Genomic DNA, 26,153 nt, shown 5'->3' on the forward strand with positions numbered 1-26,153 from the left:
CCGTCCGGTCCACCCGAAGACCTAACCGGGTTGTCCGGAGGATGTTCAATCCGTAGGAGGAGAAAGGTTTAGATTTGCATTTAAATCTTCCGGACAATCCGAACTGTCCAAAGAAACGACTCTTTATCTTACCTGTAACAAACTGAACTCAGCCGCAAATGTTTGAAGACTGACGTACCAGAAACGAAAACTTCATAAAACACAAGTTCAATTTACTCAAACGCCAGTTCAGCTCTTGAACTGTCGTTTGAGTGAAAAATCCACTCATAATCAAGTTCAGAAAAGCACTCATTTTCAGTTCGAGATCTGAACTTGATTTTGAGTGGATTTGAACTTGATTTTGAGTACATCCAGCTGACCGTGTAGACAGTTTTGGTCACAGTCTGTGAAATGTCTTCTGGCACCACTGCCCTTCAAAAAGTAACTCATTTGCCTGTCACGTTGGGCACTCACTCTCCTAAATCTCTCTCGCTCGCGCTAAAACTCGCTCTCGCCACAGACAACCCCCGACGCAACATAAAATTTGTCATTCAGACGTCGTTCAGCGTTCAAAGTGACGGGACTGTGCCGCGTGAGTGTCGTCGTGAAAAATAAAAGTGGTCCAGTTTTTGGGGGGTGGTGAAAAAGTGCGTCGCAAGAGACATTCCAGTGCGTTTCCGGTGCCGAAAGTGTGTGCAATCGATCGTCGACCATGGTGTGGGGCTTCGTAACGTGTGGTCCCAACGAGGCGCTTGTTGTTTCAGGTAAAAAGGGGCTTTGAAAATTTTGGACCTAGGACCAAGCGGAGGGGGAAGCTGCGGCAAAATTTTTCTCTGCGATGAGTGCATATCCAGACTTTTTTTTGAAAAGGACCAATAAACTATTGTCTTTCATATGTTTATAGGACCTAATCAAAAAAAACTCTAGATATTTTTTAAAGAGGGCTAGATGTGGATAAATGTTTGAAAAGGGGCAATTTGTGTAAAAAATCATGAATCCTAATGTTATTCCTTACTTTATACTAAACATAATCTTTAACCAATTTCAGTCAAAATTCGTAATTTTCAAAAGTTACTCCAGGGAGGGTGGTTCTAAAACGGGGGGAACTCCCGGGAACTCTTCTTCGATGACATCATAAACCTGTTTTGTGTCTGTGTTGTGGTTGTGTGTGCGAGCCGGAGAGAGACTTGCGCGCTCTGTTTGTTGTTTTTGTTGTTGATAGTAGGTGCCGGTTTTCCACGAAGGAATGTAAATAAAACATGAGCGGCTTGTGCGTGCGTGCTTATTTTTAACAGTTGGAACATTGTTTAAAATTTTCCCTCCTGTAAAAAGGAAAAGCAAAACCAACAGTCCATCAAAAAAATTATTTAAATTTTTGGTCCCCCCCCACCCACTTTAAAATTTCCTTTTAAAAAGTTAGAGAATAGAACAAATTATACACTATAATTTAAAATTTTAAAACCGATTGTAAATAACTCAGAATGCATTGTAAAACGATTGTTTATGCATTTTAATTCAAATAAAATTGTAATAATATGTTTTTTTTTATAAATTTGAATTATAGAAATACAGATAGGTACAAAACGTAAAAGTCTAGGATTTTTTTTTTCATAAATTCATAGACTTTGTTTGATACGGACGGACTCTGTTAAAAATATCATAGCATCGGACATTGAAACCTGTTATCTAAAAATAACTAAAATTAAATAGTTTTTGTCAAATGTTATCCTATAAAATTTTTGCAGAGGAGCAACACAAAAATGCAGAGCTTTTAAAACCAATATTCAATTTAATGTTGAGTCTAGTGTTCAGTTTTTCCTTAAATCAAATAAAATTTTCCAATTTCGAAATTTAAAAATGTTTAGATTTTTTAAATGTTAGATTTTTTTTTATTTTTAGGATTTTTCTAATTTTGAATTGTAAAAATTTAGTTTTTTTTTTAATTTTAGAATTTCTAAATACAGTTTCTATTTAAATTTTAGAAGTTATGGTTTAAAAATTAAAAAATTATGGTATTTTTGAATTTTAAATATTTTGAAATTTAGAATTTAATTTTGGATTTTTTAAATCTATTTTTTTTAGAATTCGAAAGGAATATTAAGTAACTCAAAATTCGAAAATGCCTTAAACTGACCGTTTTGAGGGACCATCCATAAACCACGTGGACACTTTTTTGAAATCTCAGACCTCCCCCCTCTCCCCTTCGTGGACAATTTCCATACAAAACAAATATTTTTTGTATGGAACATGGACATTCGGTGAACACCCCCCCCCCCCCTCCCTCCCCCTATTTTTCTATTGCAGAATTCATAAAAATACATGTTTTTCTAAATTTAATATTTTTTAAAATAAAATCCAGACCTGATTATTCGAAGCCGGTTTTCGATTATCTGAAGTTTGTTTTTCCGAAGGTTTTTATAGAAAACAAATCTACAAATATTTGAAGCATTTTTGAAATGATTTTTCATTACCTGCTCAAGTTTAATGGAATACAAAACCTCACGAAAAATATTTGTTAATTTTTTACCTAAACCTATAAAAACAAACAAAAAATAAACTGACAGCATTTAAAAAAGCAGGTTAAGATCAAAACAATGTAAAAAAAGAAAGTTACTACTATTTAAAAAAAAATCAAAAACTGCGAGTTAGAAAAATTTAATTTAAATAAAACAAAAATATATAAAACAGCAATACTGCCGTTCTACGCATAATTGTCCCATGTTCAAAAAAGTGCAACTGAGAAAAACGCGATTGAAATTTTTCGATCGATTTCTGTGTTTCTACGCATAATTGTCCCGTGGGTTCTTATTCGTCCTATGTGTCCCCAATCGCCCCAGTTAGTAGTTTATCACTCTTATGTATGATCCTCTTGCTATACAGTATGTTAACAAGACTTAATGCTTCGTATAACTAATGATTCCGTGAAAGAAAAAACTTGGTGGGACAATTATGCGTAGAAGTGTAACGATGGGACAAACAGACTTGGTGTTGCTTTTAATGAGTTTCCGAACAAAGTACCAGATTTTATGGATTTTTTTAAAAGTATACGTCAAACTAAACTTAAAAATGTTAAAAAGTCAAAATCGTCCAAAAATGACATGGGACAATAATGCGTAGAACGGCACGAAACTTTTGCTCATTAAAAAAATGTGAAAATTCACAGTAACTAATTTAAGAAAACCCATCTTTCAAAAACTGATCATTTTTGGTACAGTAGCAATGAAATATTATAAAAAAACACAAAAAAAAATTTAAATGCATTTTTATTTTATGAAATTATTTAGTACAATTTAACGGATTTTTTTTTAAATAATATTATTTAAATTTAAGTTTTTGTTAGCTATGTTTTTTAAACATCTGCAAAGATGAAATCTAAAGAAATAAAAATTGCTGTTGTATCCTAGGGAACGTTCTTTTATTACGTAACGCAAAATTAGGGATTTTTGACCCTCCTCCCCCCCTCCCCTCTTAAAAAATCGTAACCAATTTTCGTAACTTTTCGTAACAGACACCGACACCCCCTCCCCCACTAGCTGCGTTACGTAATAAAAGAACGCTCCCTTAGCATAGACATTCAATAGTTTAATTAATTTGTATTTTTACAAAAACGCATTGGATTTCTCTAAAAATTTGACCGTTGGTTAATTAGATGAATTATTTTTTTTTACGTTTTCAAAATATGGACAAAATATTGAAATTGCAAAAACATGCAAAATTTAGTTTAAGTAATTGCAAATCTGTTTTTTCTTCTTTAAATAGATCTAAACAAAATTTTCTTGAATTCATTTTGCATGTTTTGGCAAAATGAAAACCTAAAATGAACCTTGAATTATTATGTTTTGCGAAGCTTTTAATTATTTTTTATAGAATGATATGTTTTCTCTCTGAATCGCTTCCATTTTTATTAGTATTTTTTTTAAAATTTAATGTATGGTTTACATTTTGACTAAGAATCAAACTTTTTTAAATTAATTTAAAAAAATATTCGATGGTCGCAGGGCCATAGCAAGGGGGTGGCTTCCGGTGGATTTAATTTTTATACATAATTTTTGATTTCGATTCATGCTCTGGGCAAGAAATGCGTATTACCTATTTTAAGTTCTTGAAAAGTAGGGAAAAAGTCATGAATTTGAATTCAAATGGGACTTTGGTGGCTGCCTTGTGAATGGATAATTCATTGGTATTCAGATCGAAATTCAGTCAATCAGTTTAGAAAAAAGTATGGTTGCAATATGCCACTTATGCGACATTAACCATTAACATAAAAAGTGCATTTCTAATGTTTCCGCAAGTGTCGGGTGGTGATGGGCGGTGTGTAACCCGATCGGCTTAGGGGGATATTGTTGTTGGCTCCCGGCAGCCAGTGTTTGCTGCTATTAAAGCCCTTTTGCCTCACGTCGGCGTTGTTAGAATTCCTTCCTCACAGCTCGCAGGCAAACACAAACAGGATACATTCACGACGACCGACGACGAGCGTCCTGTGGCGCGTCGTGCTGCGAACGTCGTGTTGTCCTAAAAGTGTCACAACGCTATCGATTTTTGTCTTTGTGTTATTTTTTGTTGTTGTTGCTTTCACTGCCCTGCGTTTCATCATTTTTATTTTTCATCTTTTACTTTCGTGAAAAAAAAGTAGCAAAACTTTTTCAGGTCGCACAAATTATTCACGATTTAAAAGTTTCAGCAGCAACTCTCTTCCTGCTTTTCCATGAATGTGTCTATTTATAAACACCAATCTCGCCACCCCCATGGGGGGAAAAACCACTTCATCCATGCTCTCGCAGCAATGATGTTCATCATTGATGGATGCGGTGGCGCCAATCAATTCTTACTTGGGTCACCATCAACTGGGGGGATGTTGTACACGCATCAAATTGGCATTTAGGGTCTTTGTAATTTGAATTAAATGAAAAATTATTTCAGATTGTAGCTAGATTTTTTTTTTTCAAACTAATTTGAATTTAAAGTATATGTATGAAATCGAAATTTCAAATTTGACCCAACAGTTAAACAGTAACTACCCTCAACCTATTGCTCCCAGCGCTGACCATGTCAATCAAACTAATTGATCAAATTGCATTATCTCTCCCCTTTCGCCCTCCCCATGTTCAGGATGCTGCCACATGAAACCACTGCTCGTTCCCGGAGGACGTGCCTTCGTATGGCCCTCGATCCAGCGCGTTCAACGGTAAGTTTGCCCAATTATGTGCGCCAGTTGATGTTTGAATTATGCAAAAAATACCCAATTTGTCCCTCCAGAATCTCGCTGAACACGATGACGCTGCAGGTCGAGAGTCCGACCGTGTACACCAGCCAGGGCGTGCCGATTTCCGTGACCGGCATCGCCCAGGTCAAGATCCAGGGCCAGAACGAGGACATGCTGCTGACGGCGTGCGAGCAGTTCCTGGGCAAGTCCGAGTCGGAGATTCAGCACATTGCGCTCGTCACGCTCGAGGGCCACCAGCGCGCCATCATGGGCTCGATGACGGTCGAGGAGATCTACAAGGACCGCAAGAAGTTCTCCAAGCAGGTGTTCGAGGTGGCCTCGTCCGACCTGGTCAACATGGGCATCACCGTGGTGTCGTACACGCTGAAGGATATCCGCGACGAGGAGGTAAGCCTAAATACGGCGCGCGAACGGCATTCTTACTCCCCGGTCCAAACCGTTTTCGCTCTCAAGATCTCTTTTTCCCTCTATTCTCTCTTCTATTGTTCTCTCGCTCTCACCTCTCTTTGTCTGTAGTTTCCAACGAAATTTATGTTTTGGTTATTTTTTTCAACTTTTGAACGTTTTCATTTGTTAGGTTCCAGCGGCATCTCATGGTCCCTTGTCCAATCTGCGTGGCAATAAAGTTGAATATGTAAACAAGATTATTTTTTAAAATTTCCTTTGACTAAAAAACGTATTGACACTAACAACAATTATAACAAGCTTTTGATGGGCATGATGTGTTTCAACTAATATTTTTTATGGGCTTTTTATTGGAAATAGGTAAAACAATATTTTGAACTTTCAAATCGTATGAAAACATGACTAAATGACTTTTACTCCTCAGTATTGAGACTGATTGTTTATTTACCCAAATTGTTTTAATCACCTTGTATTGTTTAATTTACGGGCTTTTATCGGTAGTTTTCGGTACTAGCGTGCACAGGGTGGGGCAACATGGGGCAGCTGCCCCACCATCCTCAGAAATTTGTTCTAAATTTGGTCAGGGGGTGTCCACAAATGACGTATTTTTCAAAACGTCCATATTATTGCCTCACCTTCCTCAAAGAGCTGGGCACGCTAGTGGTTTTCGGTGAAATTAAACTCACAAATTAGAAGCAAGAAATGAAACTGATAGGTGGATAGATGACTAGTGTCTTAGAAGAAGATTGAAAAGGACGGAAACTAAGTCAGCGAAAGGGCCATATGAGAAAGCGTACGGTTGCGACTCAGTACTTGTACACAGCCAAATTAGAAGGTTAAAAGACCTGATCACACACGTACGCTTTCTCATATGGCCCTTTCGCAGACTTAGTTTCCGTCCTTTTCAATCTTCTTCTAAGACACTAGTCATCTATCCACCTATCAGTTTCATTTCTTTCTTCTAATTTGTGAGTTTAATTTCACCGAAAACTACCGATAAAAGCCCGTAAATTAAATGACTTTTACATAAAAAAAATAGTGATACAGCAATATCACACTACCGAAATCAGTTTTTGAGCAGTCGGTAAAATTAAGATGGGTAATTCATCTGAGTTATACTCAAAAATTTTGTCAATTGACTTTTTAATTTTTTTAGTTTGAACAACATTCTGCCTCTTCAAATCTTATTATTTTAATTCTGCATTCAAAAATTTAAAAATTTTGAAATTTTTATATTTTTTGTACTTGAACTATTGAATTAAGGAATTTAAAAATTTTTGAGTAGTTGGATTTTAAAAGCTTTAAAATTTAAGAATTTTTATAATTTTTAAATTTTTTTATTTGTGAATAGAATTTATGAATTTTAGAATGTTTGAATCGTTGAATTTTATAATTTCTGTCGGCATTTTTTTATTTTGGAATTTTTTTGGCATTTTTTAACTTTACAATTGGGTCCTAAACTGCCCATGTTCACATAAATGTCCCATATGCAAAAACAGCAAGCTGAGAAAAACACATTTGAAGTTTGTCCCACACATAAGGCTACGTGTTAAGTTTTCACAAAAAAAACTGGATTTCCTCCTGATTTCTAGAACAAAGTACTGGATGTTATAGGCTTTTCTGAAAGATCACACGATTCTGAACAAAACTGCATCAATAGCTCAAAAATGATAAAAACGCATATGGGACATTTATGCGATCAGGGGCAGTAAAGCCCTATGTAAATCTTTATGTACAACGGTAAAAAACTCGACTAAAAACTATTTCTAATCACCTTTTTAAATTTTAATGCAAACAAATAAATTGACAAGTCAACATTTTTTCGATGAATCAACTATGGTCCCCTTGGAACGAGCTGTCAAGCAGGACCTTTTCTGTCAAGAAGGGAAGCGAAGTTATTTTTTTAAAAATTGATTTAAAATCCATTTTAAATTCATTGCGGTCGTATAAAGGGTCATTTTACTCAGAAAATAAGCTCTAGCGTTGTGAACAAAATTATCACAAATTTAAGCTTAATTTTAGGACCCAATTTAAGAATTTTTCGATTTTTTTAGAATTTTTAAATTTTGAAACTCAGTTCTTGTTTTTAATTTTACATTTTCAGTGCTAATTTTGTTGTTTGTTTAAAAAAAAATAATTTGAAATTAGCGATTTGATTTTTTTTTATTTTCGATTTTTTAAATGTTTGCCTCTTGAAATCAATTTTTTTATTTTTATTTTGTATTTAAATTTTTTTGAGCATTAAGATTTTTTGAGAGCTTTAATTTTTTTTAATTTGTAATTTTTTTTTTACTTGTGAATTATAGAATTTTAGAATTATTAATTTAATAATTTTGAAAATTTAGAATCTAAGATTTTTTCTGCATTTTTTAATTTTACAATTTAAGAATTTTAAAATTTTCAAACTCTGTTGATTTTCTAGTTTTTAATTTTTCATCTTCAGTTCTAATGTTCATATTTTAAAATTCTGTAATTCAACAATTTTAGCCTTTGTTTAAAAAAAAGATATGTTTTTTTATTTTAAAATTTTAGAATTTTAGAATTTTAGAATTTTAGAATTTTAGAATTTGAGAATTTTAGAATTTTCGAATTTTAGAATTTTAAAATTTTAGAATTTTAGAATTTTTAGAATTTTAGAATTTTAGAATTTTAGAATTCTAGAATTTGAGAATTTTAGAATTTGAGAATTTTAGAATTTTAGAATTTTAAAATTTTAAAATTTTAAAATTTTAAAATTTTAGAATTTTAGAATTTTTAGAATTTTAGAATTTTAGAATTTTAGAATTTTAGAATTTTAGAATTTAAGAATTTAAGAATTTAAGAATTTAAGAATTTAAGAATTTTAGAATTTTAGAATTTTAGAATTTTAGAATTTTAGAATTTTAAGATTTTAGAATGTTAGAATTTTAGAATTTTAAGATTTTAGAATTTTAGAATTTTAGAATTTTAGAATTTTAGAATTTCAGAATTTTAGAATTTTAGAATTTTAGAATTTTAGAATTTTAGAATTTTAGAATTTTAGAATTTTATAACTTTAGAATTTTAGAATTTTAGAATTTTAGAATTTTAGAATTTTAGAATTTTAGAATTTTAGAATTTTAGAATTTTAGAATTTTAGAATTTTAGAATTTTAGAATTTTAGAATTTTAGAATTTTAGAATTTTAGAATTTTAGAATTTTAGAATTTTAGAATTTTAGAATTTTAGAATTTTAGAATTTTAGAATTTTAGAATTTTAGAATTTTAGAATTTTAGAATTTTAGAATTTTAGAATTTTAGAATTTCAGAATTTTAGAATTTTAGAATTTTAGAATTTTAGAATTTCAGAATTTTAGAATTTTAGAATTTTAGAATTTTAGAATTTTGGAATTTTAGAATTTTAGAATTTTAGAATTTTAGAATTTTAGAATTTTAGAATTTTAGAATTTTAGATTCTAAGAATTTAAAAAATGTAAAACGTTTTTAATTTATGTTATCAGTAAGGTAACTAAGTCGTTGAGATTGTTACCAAAAGTCGTGTAAGTTTTCTTAAAATTGTAAATTTTACAAATAACATTGTGCAATAATTTGGCACAAACTGATGTATGAGGTGTCGCTGGTGGAAGTTAGTCCAACAATCTTAAATTGGCACTTTTTTCGTCTCGATTTTTATCTATCTTCTTTTCAGTTCTCTATTGATCAATTATCCCTCCCGCACCCCACAATATATCCTTATCACCACCAGTGATAGTAGAACCAAACCTTGTTACAACGATAGCAGTACAAAAAATAAACGCAATTTAATTCGCTGTCTTATCAGAACATATTTGTAATCGCTCAACAACAACGCTCTCTTTACTTATTTCGTCATTCATTCCTTCGTAATATTAGTCAATCATGAATCAAGCAATGCTCAACCAACACACATCACTACATTCCTCTACTAGACGCATTCTTAAGTTTGTTTTTTCGACCGTCGTTCAAAAGTACTGCTACAAAGCAAAGCAAATACTGGTTCGCAAATTCCCCATAAATCTTATCTCTAGTCTCTTACTCTTTCTATACTTGTTTCATTCTGGCTCTCTATCAACTCTCTCTTTCTGTCTTCTCTCGTAGTCATCCACTCGACAAATAGTATTCATTAATAAAAAATAGTCCATCTTCAAAAAATCAAAAAGTGCTACACCCTCTCCATTCCATTTCTTCTTCCAAAGAGACACACATAGTTTTTTCTCCAATGTGTATTTTTCTTTCTTTCTTTTTCTTCGTATATTTTTCCGCTACAATTACAATAATTTGAATAACAATGTAAAAGGGTGCTAAGGTATGTTGATGATTAAAAAAACCCCTTAGGGAAGGCAAGCAAAACAAAAAAAAACAACAACAAAGAAACAATCGCTCTTGTTTTTCACCGAACCAAAGCAAAACAAAACAAACAAAAAAAAAACAATCTCACCTTTCGCCTCTGTTTATTTCTCTGTGTGTTAAATCGCAGTAATCTATACGTAAACATGTGAACACACACACAAACGCCTACTACACCAACGCCACATAGGTACACACTGAATCATCCATTCGTTGTTGTTTTCTTGCACACATACACACACACGTGACAGAGTTACACAAAAATGCACTGTGAAAGAGAGCACATATGCACACTTGAAGCAAATATGAGTTTTTGATTTTTATTATTATCGTTTTAGGGAAACAAAAAGTATTAATATTTTCACAAGGCCAACAAAATAAAAAAAAATAAGTAATGGAAATAGTGCAGTCAGATATAAATTACTCCTCACGCTGATGAAAAAATCTCGGGACAAGGCAGTGAGCAAGGGAGCAACTCTCATTCTTCCAAATTCACTCTCTCGTTTCCTGTATAGTGCTTGCTTGGTAACTGAGCGATGCTATCAGCCATGCGAGAGCTGCTTTAGACTGATTTAAAAATAACGAGGGGATCTTCAATGGTTCTCATTTTTTTTTACAGAAAATTACATTTATTAACTCAAAAATATTTGCAGAGCACTTTTTTTTAATTTTCTCTACTGTGACAAGAAATTTCATTAAAAAAATGAAAAGGGAATTTTACTAGTTGAAATTATATTTTATTGTTGTTTTGTTTGTTTGTTTTGCTCTCGCTTGCTGTCTTGTCCCTATGAAAAACCTTACATTATGTCAAACGAAACGTTTGTTGTCACAATAGATGTCGCTACTGGCTGCGTAAATAAACTTTGCCAGCTTCGGTGCTAATCAATACTGTAAAATACACCAACACAGACAGACAACACAACACAAACACCACATAAAACACTCACGCAGCAAGTGAAATCCAGTTGTGTCTCTTCTCTGTGGGCTCTCTCTCTCTGTCTAGTTTTGTTTTTGCTGGATTTGTTTTACTCAAACTTTTTCACACGTGCTATTTCTCTTTCATTTCCTGAGTATACTCTTAGTTAGGGTGGTATTTATCTGTGTAGCTTCTTTTTAGGCTTACTTCCGCTCTAAATAGACTTAGTTTGTAAGATTTCTGGGTAATGTTGACAATCACGCGCACACAATCTCACTCACACTTGTTGATTTTTGTTGGATTTATACGATCAACTCAGGTCAGCTCACGCGTGACGAGTGTGAAAGAACTAGAGATCACACGTAAACAAAAAAAAAACGAGTATTGTTTTGCCTCGTTTGATTTCCGTTTCCGGTGTGCTTGGGCGGATTGAACCTGGCCGTGACTAACATAATTTTGTTTTCTCTCTGGTCCCGACTTGTCCCCGCTCCTTCCGCAGGGTTACCTCAAGAGCCTGGGAATGGCCCGTACGGCGGAGGTCAAGCGCGACGCCCGAATCGGTGAAGCCGAAGCCCGTTGCGACGCCACGATCAAGGAGGCCATCGCCGAGGAGCAACGGATGGCGGCCCGCTTCCTGAACGACACCGAGATCGCCAAGGCGCAGCGTGACTTTGAGCTGAAGAAGGCCGTCTACGACGTGGAGGTGCAGACGAAGAAGGCCGAAGCGGAGATGGCGTACGAGCTGCAGGCGGCCAAGACCAAGCAGCGCATCAAGGAGGAACAGATGCAGATCAAGGTGGTCGAGCGCACGCAGGAGATCGCCGTGCAGGAGCAGGAAATGGCCCGCCGCGAGCGTGAGCTGGAGGCCACCATCCGGCGACCGGCCGAGGCCGAAAAGTTCAAGCTGGAGAAGCTGGCCGAGGCGAACCGCAACCGGGTGATCTTGGAGGCGGAGGCCGAAGCGGAAGCGGTGAGGATGACGAGATTGAAAGTTGAAAGAGCTTTGCTCAAGTAATTTTCTTGTCTTTATTTCAGATCAAGATCCGCGGAGAAGCCGAAGCGTTCGCCATCGCGGCCAAGTCCAAGGCCGAAGCCGAACAGATGGCCAAGAAGGCCGAAGCCTGGAGGGAGTACCGTGAGGCGGCCATGGTCGACATGCTGCTGGAGACGTTGCCAAAGGTAAGTTGGGCGCGCTCATGGTGCGAATTACAGGGTGGCCACTCAAGTCGGGGAATTTCGGGAAAAGCCTGAAATAGGGTGCTAAAGCCCTATGTAGGTATATTTTTATATACAACAGTATAAAACACCATTTCTGATCACTTTTTTTAATTTGAATGCAAAAAAAAATTGTTAAAGCAACATTTTTTCGATGGATCAACTTCGGTCCCCTTGGAATAAGCTTTCAAGTAGGACCTTTTCTGTCAAGAAGGGCCGTATAAAGGGTCATTGTACTCAGAAAAAATAAGCTTTATCGTTGTGAACAATAGAGTTATCTAAGCCCGATCTCACGCACGGTTTGCTGGCTGATACAAAATTCAACCTCAATCTTTTTCGTGTACGCACACGTAATACATGCGCATGTATACTGCCCATGTTCGCATAAATGTCCCATATGCAAAAACAGCTAGCTGAGAAAAACGCTAAACAAGTTTGTCCCACACATAAGGCTACGTGTTAAGTTTTCACGAAAAAACTGGATTTCCTCCTGATTTCTAGAACAAAGTACTGGATGTTATAGGCTCTTTCGAAAGAGCACACGATTTTGAACCAAACTGCATCAATAGCTCAAAAGTGACGAAAATGCATATGGGACATTTATGCGATCATGGGCAGTATTTTTTTTCAATTCAATTCGGTTTTATTTGTGAATAATCAAGTTACAATGAGTTCATTTAGGTGCACAACAGAGTTTTGGTGTTCCTTTCAGCTGTGTTTAAATCGTTATTCAATCGAAAAATTATTACTTATAACTATGGAATAGACAAGAGTAAGAAAAAGTTTTCAAAAAACTTACAGAAAGTGCAATAGGAAAAGGATAGATAGAGAGAAAGCTTAAAACTAGATCACAGACAAAAATAATCAATTATAGATGTGCTTGATCATCAGCTCCCCGAGGGCCAGAAATTGCTCCGCCTTGTTACGGCAGCTCCGAAACCGCGTCATCATTTCCCCCGCGAGAGCAAAGAACTCCGGCAGGGAAAAGAGATCTTCCCCGGTGACTCCTTGCTGGGCCGCATCGCCGCTACCGGCAGCGACCACGCTGGCAAACGAACGCCCCCATCCAGGAGGGATCGCTGGGTTGTCCGCTGGAACCGTACGCTGTCCAGCTGCAGGAACGGCTGCGTTCGTACTTCGCTGAGGAGAGTGAGACGCTGCTGCTTTCTTCTTCCTCTTTTCCTGCTCCTCGAGGTAGGCCTTGCGCGCGACGCATCCGCGGTAATTGCCGGTATGGTTGCCGTCACAGTTCGCGCACTTTACGCGCGGCTTGGTTTGTTCTGCCTTGTCCCCCAAGTCCGCCTTTCGTGGCAGTGCGCACGCCTCCGAGAGGTGCGACTCACCGCACTTCACGCAGCGGGGCCGGAGATTGCAGTTCCGCGAGCCGTGGCCGAATTTCTGGCAACGGTGGCATTGCGCTACGTCCGTCGGGTTCTTGGTGTAAAACCGCCAGTTTACCCAAAAACCGTCCAACGTCTTAATCCGCCGCAGGTCTTGGATCTTAACGGTGCCGCGGTCGAAGTACAACAGGTACAAGGTATGCGTACCCGTGACTGTTGTCTTTCGCGAGAGCACTTTTATCTCCCGTGGCTTTATTCCCGCGTTCGAGAGGTGTCGCTTCAGGTCGGCGATCGGACGGTCTTGGTAACCCTGCAAGACCACCTTAACAGGGGGCTTCTCTGGGTCGTATGTGTAGAAGTTGAAGTTGCTACGCTTCAGTTCTTCAAGCACCAGGTCGAAATCTTTTCTGTTCAGTGTGATCACTTGCACTGCCGACTTACCGATTTTCAGACAATATCCGAGGCCTTCCAGCAACTCGTCAACATCGTCCGCCAACGTGTCCAAAACGAAAATTGGAGGTGGTCTTCGTTCCGTAGGAGAATTGTTCTTTTTTGAAGTCGACACTTTTTTCCGTGTACGACCATCATCGTCGTCGTCGTCGTCGGTAGTGCTACCGTCGGTGTTGTTGTTGTTGTTTTCTTCGTCGTCGCTCAGCATCTGGAACTCGTTCCTGATGGGGATGTTGGCGGATGTTGATGTGCCGCTGGTCGTGGCACCGGAAGTACCGGAACGGGTTCGCACTGGTGATCTCGGAACATATCCGGGATGTAGTAACTTTTTGTCGATTCCTCCTGCGCTCACTCTCCCCTGCGCGATGGCGGTCGACACAGTGTTGGTTTGTTTACCTTTTTGCACACGGCCGGTAGACGAACTTCGCGGGTTTTTCGAGGCCGCACTCGAACTGCCACGGCCACGGCCGGCCCTTGGCATGCTGGTGGAGCAAACTCGCGGCTAATCACGGTAAACTACGGCGAAAAAAATCGAAAAAACGATGGAGCACTGAGCACTTGACTGCTGCTTGCTCTCGTGCGTACACGGAGGTGACGACATGGGCAGTATATAACTCTATAATATCACAAATTTAAGTTTAATTTCAGGACCCAACTCAAGTACACTACTTCATAAAATGGTCGAATAATCTGCTCGACGCCCCGGACTCGCAAGCCAAAAATCATTGTGTTTTCATTTTTAAGATTTTTAATTTAGTTTTTTTTTTATTTGGATGAAACAAACTGCCCGCATTTTTAGAGTAGTTATAAAAAACAAATTTATAAAATATATTTGTTTACCCCAATTTATAGATATTTTGCAAAGTTGTTAACGATAGAATTATCGAGGTACGATAATGATAACGATATTCCGATAACTCTATCGGCGATAATTTTGTCGACGATAACGGACGATAACTTTTTTTTTTAAATGTATTTCTAAAATTGACTTAATCTAATCAAATTATATTGAATTTTTAAAGCTCTCTCTTAGATTTTTTTTTCTGATAATATGGTAAATTTCAAAGTACTAAAAAAAAAAAATACAAAATACAATTTTTTCGAAAATATTCAAATTTTTATAATTCGCAATATGGGTGTCAACCGATTCGAAATTAAGAATGCTTTTTCACTGTTTTTGAGCATTATAATATTTATGATTTTTGATAATAAGGTAAGTTTCAAAGCATAATTTAAAAAAAAATCGCATGCAGAATATCGTATTTTTGAAACTACTAAAATTTACATCATTTGCAATATAGGTATCAAACGAAGCGGAAATTGGTATGTTTTTCAACTGTTCTAGTATTTTTTAAATTGACTGTATTTTTTAAAAAATACTCAAATTTTCACAAAATACTGTTTTTTTAATACTCAAATTTTCATAATTTGCAGTATGGGTATCAATCGATTTGAAATTTTGCATTCATTTACCTGTATTCGAGTTTTTTGTTTAATGAGATAATTTTTTTTTCACAAAATGTCGTATTTTTTGGAAAGTACTCAAATTTTCATAATTTGCAACATGGGTAAAGCGAAGCGAAATTTGGTGTACTTCTTCACTAATATCAGAGTTTTTTTTGTTAAATACTAAAATTTTCACAAAAAACTATTTTTCAAAAATACAAAAAAATTAAAATACGGTATTTTGTAAAATTTGAGTATTTCCTTCAAAAAACACAAATATAGTTTAAATACATGCAAAATTACAAATCCATATTAACTATATTGCAATTTATGAAAATTTGATTCTTTAAAAAAAACGGTATTTTGTGAAAATTTAGATATTTTATTAAAATAACTCTAAAACAGTGTAAATGCATGCAAAATTTTAAATCGTTAGATACCCATATTGAAAATTATGAAGCTTGTATTATCGACGATAATTTTAGCGATTAACAACCCTGATATTTTAATTTTTCTAAATAAAATTTTTGAGTGTTGGAGCGTTTTTTTGCAGAAATAAAATTTGGAGTCAGATTAAAAATTTAATTATTTTTATTTTTTCCATATTTTTTTTTTAATTTTAAAAATAAACCCTGAAATGTTATGCACTGCAGAGCTTTTGAATAATTTTCAAAGACTGATGTTGATTTTTATTATTATCATTATTATATTGTAAAGTTAAGTTTATTTTTTACCAATATTGTGACTTCTAAAAAAACATTTGGATTTTTTTTCGATGGTTAATATTGATTTTTTAAAAACAGTTTTTGATTTGCAAATACCTATAATGGAGGTTGTAGAAAAGTTGGGAAAAAGTCAAGAATTTGAAAAATTTGCAAAAATTTAAAGAATTTTTGAAAAAAAAAATTTCTTTAGGTTTCACATCTTTTACCGATATGTGGTCCCAAAATTATTTTTTTATATAGTAAAAAGTTTGTATCGGATCAAAAATAATTAATCGTCGTTATACAATGTTTTTATTTAATGAAAATTCTAATTTGGTACAGTCCAGACTCGATTATCAGAAGGGAAGGCATCGGAAAAATTTCACTTCGGATAATAGAATCACGAAATATTTTTTTTTTGTTGTCTTATTTTTGAAGGTCGAGCTTAAGTATGACCCATAATTAAACTACTCTAAAATGGTTTAGAATTTTAAATCTAAGATGGCGGGCATAATGGCGATGATAACATATTGAAGAAAAAAAATGCATTTTTCAAATATTCAAATTTTACTAAATTAGGGTTGCAGAAATCGAATTTAATGTTTGAAGAAAAAAATAAAAAAAAAATTGGTCGTGATTCGATTATCCGAAGTTCCATACAAACCTTCGGATTATCGAATCTTCAGAAAATCGAGTGTGGACTGTAAATATTTTTTTTGTTCCAACATTTTTGGGGATATTTTAAAGGAGAAGTGGACAAAAACTTGAAATAAATTTTCATGCAATAAGTTATGTCTCAGATTTATGAAAATATTTTTTGCAAAGTTTTTTTTCTCAATACAAAATTAAATTGCAAAAAAATCTGTAAAAAGGGTTGTTTTAAGCACTTTGTGATATTTTTTCAACAAATAAAATATTTTATAACGTTTTTAAAAAGCATTTGTTCCAAAGTGTTAATATTTGTAACGAACTTGTTTATACACTTTTTTTCGTGAGTAAATATCGACTATAGAAAATACGATATGCAGATATTTTTGAAGGTTTCAAAACATTGGGAAAAGGTTGGGAATCCCCAAATGGGAATTAAGTAGCCACCCTGTGTAAATTACACTACATTACATTGCTCCGTTCTTTTCTCCCCCAGGTTGCCGCCGAGGTGGCCGCCCCGCTGTCCCAGGCCAAGAAGATCACGATGGTGTCGAGCGGCACCGGCGAGGTCGGCGCGGTCAAGCTCACCGGCGAGGTGCTCCAGATCGTCAACAAGATCCCGGACCTGGTCAAGTCGATCACTGGCGTGGACATTTCTCGGGTAAATCAAAACCACAAGTACATTTAAACTTGCGCACACATGAGAACATCCATCACACACACACACACTCATTCAACTTCATTCAATCGATCGGTGTAGAGTTTAGAAGAAGACTTTAGTATTAGCAAATGGACAAAATCAGTGAATCTCAGTATTAGAGGAAGAATTGGTCGGTAGTGAATCAGACTAGAATAGAGCCGAAATTGGCGAATCACAACCCCAACTAGAGAAGTATTTCCGTAGAAAATGAAACACAAATGCCGTTTACTAGCCTCTTTCCTCCATTCTATTTCCAATTTGGCAGGCGATCTTCGACGTTCCTTCGGATGAGTATGTCGAATGACATCCCGAGGAGGTGATTGTCTGAGGTGGTGGTGGTTGTTTCCCCCGATTCACACTGCCATTTAGTTTGCTCCTTCCCTTTTCGTTCATCATCTTTCCAACGACACTACAGAAACTGCCAACAAAACCCCACAACACTACAGAACAAAGCCATTTTTTGAAGCTGAAGCGCGATGAGAAGGTAGATTCGAACATTTTCGTAGTCAAGTTTTCTTAGAGTTTCTAGTTTTTTTTACGTTCATTTTCGATCAACTAGATTAGTTCAGTCCTGTTGCTAGTTTCAGACTCTCAAAACACACACATTTGATGCTCTTTTTCAACTCACATCACCTCATTCTCATTGCGAACTTTGTTGATTTTTAATTTCCTCTTCTTTTTCCCTCTCTCAAATTCCATGTGCAATGTCCGGGATCGCGCTTAAACTCTTAACTTTCCAGTCGGTTCACGCTGGTTAGAACCGCACACAGGTTGGCGACGACCTTCTGTTGATTTTGTGAGCGCTTCTCGGTCCACGTTCGTCACAACCGCAACAACCAATAGTAGACGTAAGTTGTGCACGGAACGTGTACGGGTGTGCGCCCACTCCTTTTTCCCTTCTTGAATAATGATGGCCCGCCGCGGTGAGTGGATTTGCGAAAAAAGGGCAGCCATAACGTTCCAGAGTTGGAGCGCGTTGTTTATTGTTTTGCCTTGGTTTGGTAAGTTTGTTAATTTTCTTTCTTTTCTGTTATATTCTGTTGTGTATATTTTTGTAAAATTAAGGAAATTGACGAACAGATTTCTATATTATTTTATAGTTTTAAGTTAAAACATTTAAATATCTTTTGAAGTTTATTTCCAACAGATTTTGTTTGTTACTTTTAATTTTAACGAGTCGACTTTCCACTACAAACACCGCAAAAGCATCGAAATCGTAAACGAACACTTCACTATTGAAGCGGGACTAATTTCACTGCCAATGCGTCAAGTTTTGCACAACTTAAAACCGAAAATAAAAACACCTTCATCACAAACGTGGAAAGTTGGCTCGTATTTCCTTATTTCCTTAAATTTTCCTCAGAAGAGTCGTTGACCGAAGAAAAACCACAATTAACCCAGTGTGATATTACACGAAAAAAAATGAACCAAAAATTTCACAAAAAAGCCAGATGATCATTCTCGTACAAGTATTCGTTCTCGTCTTTTCTCAAACTTAACGCGAAATTATCGCGCTCGCGCGCAATGTTGTTCCATCCACTCGTTTGGCCTATCTATAGCTAACACACAAACTCTAGCAAATTGTTCGAAAAAGGCGAAAGTCTCTTTTCAGTGCTCGCTTTGTTGAACACTTTCCCTATTACGAATGAAAACAAAATGATATTTAAACGAACGGACTTCTCATTTGTGTAAAGTGAAATCATTAAATAAAATAGCGAAAAATACGACCCTCTAACAAACAATAGTGTGACAAGAAAAAAACAAGCATTTGTAGGTGTAGTGGGACCCCCATTTAAAGATGTCGTTTTCATTAAAATTTGTCGTTTGAATTCATAAAACACAAGAAAAAAAAAACGCAATTATACATTGATTATATGTGCAAAATTTTTGGTATAACAAAAACGTTCGCGAACCTGATCAACTAAAACAATTATTAGCAAACAAAATATTTATCGAAAAAACCGCAAAAAATTAAAGCAAAGAATATATTTTGTAACGGCATTTCTCGAAAGATGGGTACGGCATTTAAATGATACCAAAAAAAAAGCAAATTAACATTGTGTTAACGTAAAAAACAAAACATCTACAAGTAGAACACAAATGTCTGTGTTTGTTTCAACCATCTGAGACGTTCTAATAAATATGTAAAACCAGTAATCTTCTGCAAAACCGATTCGGTTCGTCTGTTTCTTCCCCCCCTCACTTTTTCCTCGAATGTCTTAATCTGTATCACCCTCCCGAAAACTAAATTTTCTCAGCTCAAACACACGCAAAACTCACCTCTAACACGCCTTTCTCATAAAAAAAACTAAAATACAAAATACCAAACCAGATGGCACACCAGATGCATAGTTTTATAAATCGAAGATAACACAAATATAACAAACTCGAATAACAAACACACTACATTTGATAACATTTCGCTATAATGAAACACAAAAACACATAAAACAAGTAAAGTATTATATGAAACATACAAGAAACTATATACATGTTACACAAACATTCACACTTACATAAAGAAACACACACACGTGAACACTAACACTAACATAGGTGTCGAATATGGGGTCGGAGTCGAGGTTCGAAATGCTTACCAAACCAAACAAAAAAAATCGTCTATACTCTATATAATGGAATCTCTTATGGAAGTGTACGAAGAAAAAAAAAATGTCACGTTGGTTGTTATTCGGTAGAATGCGAAAGAAAGCCTTAAATCAAATTTAAATTATCTGTTAAATAGTTTTCTAAAAAAAACTGCTAATACAGTCCGGACTCTCAAGCAGGTATTTGACTATGGCAAACAAACAAAAAAAGACGCACGTTTTTTTTGTATTTCGTCGCCGTCGTGCTAACTTGTCGTACGTGAATTTTGGGCCAAATTGAGTTAAGAACGCCATTTTTTGCAGCTCACAATGCCTCATCTTTTGACCTTCACAGATCCCCAAAATTCGATTTCAATCCTGAGATATTCAATAAAAACCAAAAAAGCTCCGAAATTTTTTGTCACTTTTCATATGAAAGTAGTTTCAATCTTGTCGTGCTATCTTGTCACTCCCTGAAAATTGATGTAAGTGCGACAAAGGGCAAAGGGATTTCAGGTCAGAACGCGTTTGACGCACGTACAAGTTAGACTACCGTAAACATTTGTAATTATAACTCGGGACTCCAGCAACCAACATCAACCAAACTTCGGGACAATGCACAGAATGGTCAGCCAAACAAAATGTGTTTGTTATTGTTTACATTGCGTGCTTTCGTTTTTGTTTATTCAAGGTCAAACATTAAAACGCGTTTTTCTCGGAACGTCGAAATGGCGGGTGCGACAAGATAGCACGACGACGTCGATTTGACAGTTTGTGGCAAACTCGCAAACAAAGCCAAATGTATGCAGGCTGACGTTTCTGCAAACAAATGTAGGCAAACTGTCAAAAAGTTTGTTTGTTTGGTCTAGTACAATACCTTCTTCAATTATCCTAAGCCTCGATTATCCGAGGTTTCGATTATACAGAGTTCGATTAACCGAAAGTGTGTATGGGTCTTCGGATAATCGAATCATGAATGCATTGTTTTACCTATTTTTTTATTTCCTCTTTTAACATCAATTTGAGTTCTGTGATCCCATTATAGTCAAATTTGAATGGTTGACTGCCTATTAAATTACAAAATGTATTTTTTTTAATTTTTCATTCCTATCTAGATAGGACACACGGACATCGTTATGTTATTACAAATGTGTTTAAAGAATTTGTCTCTTCAAACATTCGCTTAAACTAAGTGGTAAAACATGGAATCAATCTGAATTTTAAATTAGAAAAAATAAAATAAATTTAGATAAATTAAAATTGAATAAAAAAAATTAAATATCAAAATTTACAAAATTAAAAAGGGAACTTGGTGGAACATTTTTTCAAATGAATTTCTACATATTTTAATTTTTTTAAAAGATTAATAACAGTAATCATGTTAATTGCTTGATAAAAAAAAATCAGGATAAAATTTTAAATTCAGTTATTTTTAACTTTTTGCCATCCCTTTTTCATTTCCATTTAAAACCAAGTACATAACAAAAACTTTACGTTTGTTATCACTAGCGTGCCCAGATCCTCAAGGAAGGTGGGGCAAAAATATTAGCGTTATGAAAATTTCGTCGTTTTTTTTTTTTTCTGAGGATGGTGGGGCAACTGCCTCATGTTGCCCCACCCTGTGCACGCTAGTGTTTGTTATTTTAATAGAAACAGTAATATTAGATTAACCCCTTCCCGCCCAGAGCAAAAGCGAGATTTTTTACGTTTTTCACCATTACTCGTAACTGAATCGACCAAAATGGGTTGAAAAAATGCGTGGTTGCAGAGAAATTTAGTTTTGAAGACAAAAATTAGTGGTGCTCTGGAGTAACCATGGGCGTTAGAGGGTTAATTATTAGGCTTTCGGCAAGGCTTTCGGTTATTTTTCAATGACTACTTGTTTTTACTCTGAATCAAAATAATGAGTGCATCTATTGTTGGAGTTTTTTTTAGAAATTTGTTGTTAAGTTTCTGTTTTTATGAAAATTGACATTAGTTTGATCATTAGGGGTAGGCGTGGCAGAATGGTTACGCTGTTCGCTTTGTAAGCGGAAGGTTCTGGGTTCGATTCCCATCTGCTCCTATCGAGAAATTATGGAAATAAGGAATTCTGAACACTTTGAACACACGAAAAATTCATTAGTTCGCGGTAGGGGTTCGATCCCCCGTCCTTTGGGTTAGCAGACAAAAATGCTAACCACCAGACCATCGAGGCTTAGTTGTCTAGTAGGATTAAGAATGCTATAAGAATCCAAGAAACTTGATAGGAATCTGTGTGACCTAAGAACAGGAAAATGCAATATTGAATGCAAGTTGAATTCAAGGACACTGGTTGCATAATTGTTAGGCGAATATAGAGGAGAAAAGTAACTCGCGACAAAATTTTGAGGCTAGAAATTTTGACAGGTATGATTTTCATAAAGTATTCGCCTCCTTTTCTCTCCCACAGAAAACCTGGGAACGAGGTAGCTGTCAAACTAGGCCAAAATGTTAAAGTCACTCACAAAATGAACTTTGAGTGATTTGAGTTCATTTCTGACGTCACGATTTTCTCCCCTTTTCTGGTCGTGTTGAAAGTTCAATTGAGGAGAAAATCGTGACGTCAGAAATGAACTCAAATCACTCAAAGTTCATTTTGTGAGTGACTTTAACATTTTGGCCTAGTTTGACAGCTACCTCGTTCCCAGGTTTTCTGTGGGAGAGAAAAGGAGGCGAATACTTTATGAAAATCATACCTGTCAAAATTCCTAGCCTCAAAATTTTCTCGCGAGTTGCTTTTCTCCTCTATAGAGGAGAAAATTGTGACGTCAGAAATGAACTCAAGTCACTCAAAGTTCATTTTGTGAGTGACTTTAACAGTTTGGCCTAGTTTGACAGCTACCTTGTCCCCAGTTTTTATGTGGGAGAGAAAAGGAGGCGAATACTTTATGAAAATCATACCTGTCAAAATTCCTAGCCTCAAAATTTTGTCGCGAGTTGCTTTTCTCCTCTATTCACCACAAAAAGCTTGGTGAACCGAATTGGGAAGCTTCCAAAAATGAATCCAAGAACATACGAAGAATTAAGGACTATAAATAGATTTGACCGGCCGCATCACTTACCACGGTGAATCCTGGCTTCACACCCATCTTACTAACACCCTCAAACCTCACGTGATACTTTGTCGAAGACGCAGCCGATTTAGCGGTCTTCATCACTCAAGTATCGGACTAAAATTCCTATCCACTTCCCCGTGCCTTACCACTGGTCGTGGCCGGCGCTGTGATTGGCTAGCATGATAGGGACATTTGAAAGTTGCGAAGTGTTGATGATTGGTTCCTACTCTTCATCTGTGGTCCACGGAGCAATTCTTGGAGGTCCTGGTCAATAACAGAGTAGCAACTACGGGTAGACACCAATGCTAATGCTAATGCTAAATTGACATTAGTTTGATCATTTTTTTTTGTTGAATTTATTTATGAATTTTGTTCGATGACTGATATTGACTATTCAATAAAGAGTTTTTGGTTTGAAATCATTCTTTAGATAAGCAATGCCTGTTTTTTTAGTTTATGGAAAAGTCGGGAAAAAGTCAAGAATTTGAAGATGGGATTTGAGTGGTCACCCTGTGATCAGCAGCTTCTAAGATATCATCAGATATCGTACTACATCGTACTACAGATTTTCGGTAAAATTTTGATCATTTTGACTGATGGTTTACCGATTTTTCAACTACCGAATCCGGTAAAAAAATCTATATAACAAATTCAAGCTTGATTTGATTAAATACTCATCTAGAGTTTTTTTTGATTAGGTCCTATAAACATATGAAAGACAATAGTTTATTGGTCCTTTTCAAAAAAAACTCTGGTCATATTCTTCCAAACTTTTGTTTTTTTAGCATTAAAACCATTAGACATGTTTTCTCAATATTCGGAATTCGTATTTATCTCAGCACTAAACACTTTTTGCCTTCTTCACCTTACTGAGGAAAGGCTATAAAATCACTCGAAAAATGAACTTCTTAATTCGACCTCGTAGACCCACCTTCACGTATACCTATCGACTCAGAATCATGTTCCGAGCAAATGTCTGTGTGGATGTGTGTAGGTGGGTGGACAAAAAAAAATGTCACTCGATTATCTCCGGACTGAATGAACGGATTTTGACCGTATTAGTCTCATTCGATCCGTCTTGGGGTCCCATAGGTCTCTATTTAAAATCAGCAAGTTTAGTAATGTACTTCAAAAGTTATACTAAAAACGTTACTTAATCCACCCTTAGGTGGTTGGTGCCTTCCTCTCATTTAAAGGGTAATGCTATCCAAACACGCTCGTGGGAAGGTCTTTTAATTACCTATCCAAAGATAGGTCGCATGATATATTTGGACAACGTTTTCATCAAAATATCTGAGATCTGGCCTCCAAAAAGTGTATAAATAACACTTAAGTGCATATAACTTTTGATAGGGTTGCCAGATCTTCAATGTTTTGGACGCGTTGGAAAGGTCTTTTGATTACCTGTTCAACGACGGGTTGCATGATAGATCCGGACAACGTTTTCATCATGATATCTGAGATCCGGCTTCCAAAAAGTGCATAATTAACACTTAAATGCTAATAACTTTTTATAGGGTTGTCAGATCTTCAATGTATTGGTCGCGTTGGAAAGGTCTTTGAAATACCTTTCTAAAAATGTATAACATGCCGGGGTTTCTTACAAAAACCACCCTTTTTACAATCTTCCGGACTTTTGTTAAAATCGTTTTTTTAGCATAACTTTTGAAGTACTTAACTAAACTGCCTAATTTTTAATAGCGACTTATGGGACCCCAAAACGGATCGAATGACGCCAAAACGGACAAAATCGGTTCACCCAATGTCGAGATAATCGAGTGACAATTTTTTGATCAACATCCCACCACACACACAGACATTTGCTCAGAATTCGATTCTGAGTCGATAGGTATACATGAAGGTGGGTCTAGGAGGTCTAATTGAGAAGTTCAGTTTTCGAGTGATTTTATAGCCTTTCCTCAGTAAGGTGAGGAAGGCAAAAAGCGAGTTTGGCGTATGTCCGGAAGATTGTAAAAAGGGTGGTTTTTGCAAGAAACCCAATCATGTTATACATTTTCAGAAAGGTATTAAAAAGACCTTTCCAATGAGCCAAAAACATTGAAGATCTGACAACCCTATCAAAAGTTATTAGCACTTAAATGTTATTTATACACTTTTTGGAGGCCGGATCTCAGATATTTCAATGAAAATGATGTCCGGGTCCATCATGCGACCTGTCGTTAGTTAGACAATCGAAAGACCTTTCAAATGAGCCTAAAACATCAAGGATCTGACAACCCTATCAAAAGATATTAGCACTAAAGTGTTATTTATACACTTTTTGGTGGCCGGATCTCAAATATTTTAGTAAAAATGATCTCCGGGTCCATCATGCGACCCATCGTTATTCAGATAATCGAAAGACCTTTCAAATGAGCCTAAAACATCAAGGATCTGACAACCCTATCAAAAGTTATTAGCACTTAACTGTTATTTATACACTTTTTGGTGGCCAGATCTCAAATATTGTGATAGAAATATTGTCTAAATCTTCCATGCGTACTATCGTTTAATAGGTTTTTTTTTATCAGACTATGCCGATGAGCCTGAAATATTGAAGGTCTGCGAATCCTATCAAATGAAATGAATAATAAAGTTGATTTGTTAAACATGCTAAGGGGGAATGTTGCTATTTTTACTGAATGTATTGACTTCATGAATGTGAGGAAGGCACCAACCACCTAAAGGTGGATTAAGAAACGTTTTTTTGTTTTACCGAATTTCGGTAAAGAAGTCAACCGGTTTTTTTTCATGGTCAACTACCGGAATCGGTATATAAAATTAGAAGTGTGTGCAAAAGATGTACAATACTTTAAAAAAAATATTGCCCTAGAGCCTACAAAGTAGTTTCCCTATTCATATTCCATTCCAGTTTTGCATTTTTTTTTGATATATATGGAGAAAAAGCTAAATCTATCAAAATATCGATCTGAATTTTTGCAAAATAGTAAGTGCTTACAGAGAAAAAAAATGCAAATTAAATGAAAATGTCTGATGTTTGTTTGGAAATAGACATAAAAAATCCTTTTAATTGGCAATGATATCCGATTTTCCTTTACTTGATGATTTGAAAATTGTCGAAGGGATTTAAAAAAATAGAGGGCTCAGTTTAATATTAAGG

At 35.7% G+C, this 26,153-nt stretch overlaps 1 protein-coding gene across 4 annotated transcripts; it reads left to right on the forward strand.

Moving 5' to 3' along the window:
- The first annotated feature begins 522 nt into the window (after positions 1 to 522).
- LOC120424169 (flotillin-1) lies at positions 523 to 19,757 on the forward strand. 4 transcript variants are annotated; one of them, XM_039588218.2, is made up of 8 exons: positions 523 to 743; positions 5,089 to 5,164; positions 5,236 to 5,590; positions 5,781 to 5,837; positions 11,367 to 11,837; positions 11,903 to 12,046; positions 17,167 to 17,331; positions 17,636 to 18,203. In XM_039588218.2, the coding sequence occupies exons 1-8, from the start codon at positions 692 to 694 to the stop codon at positions 17,672 to 17,674; spliced, it is 1,359 nt and encodes a 452-aa protein (XP_039444152.1). In that variant the 5' UTR covers positions 523 to 691; the 3' UTR covers positions 17,675 to 18,203. The 4 variants fall into 4 exon arrangements, with proteins under 4 accessions (XP_039444152.1, XP_039444153.1, XP_039444157.1 ...); XM_039588219.2 differs by having other exon boundaries at positions 524 to 743; positions 18,111 to 19,757; XM_039588223.2 differs by lacking the exon at positions 5,781 to 5,837 and having other exon boundaries at positions 524 to 743; positions 18,111 to 19,757.
- The last annotated feature ends 6,396 nt before the right edge of the window (positions 19,758 to 26,153 follow it).

This window comes from Culex pipiens, chromosome 3 (genome assembly GCF_016801865.2).
Source record: "Culex pipiens pallens isolate TS chromosome 3, TS_CPP_V2, whole genome shotgun sequence".
Classification (NCBI taxonomy): domain Eukaryota; kingdom Metazoa; phylum Arthropoda; class Insecta; order Diptera; family Culicidae; genus Culex; species Culex pipiens.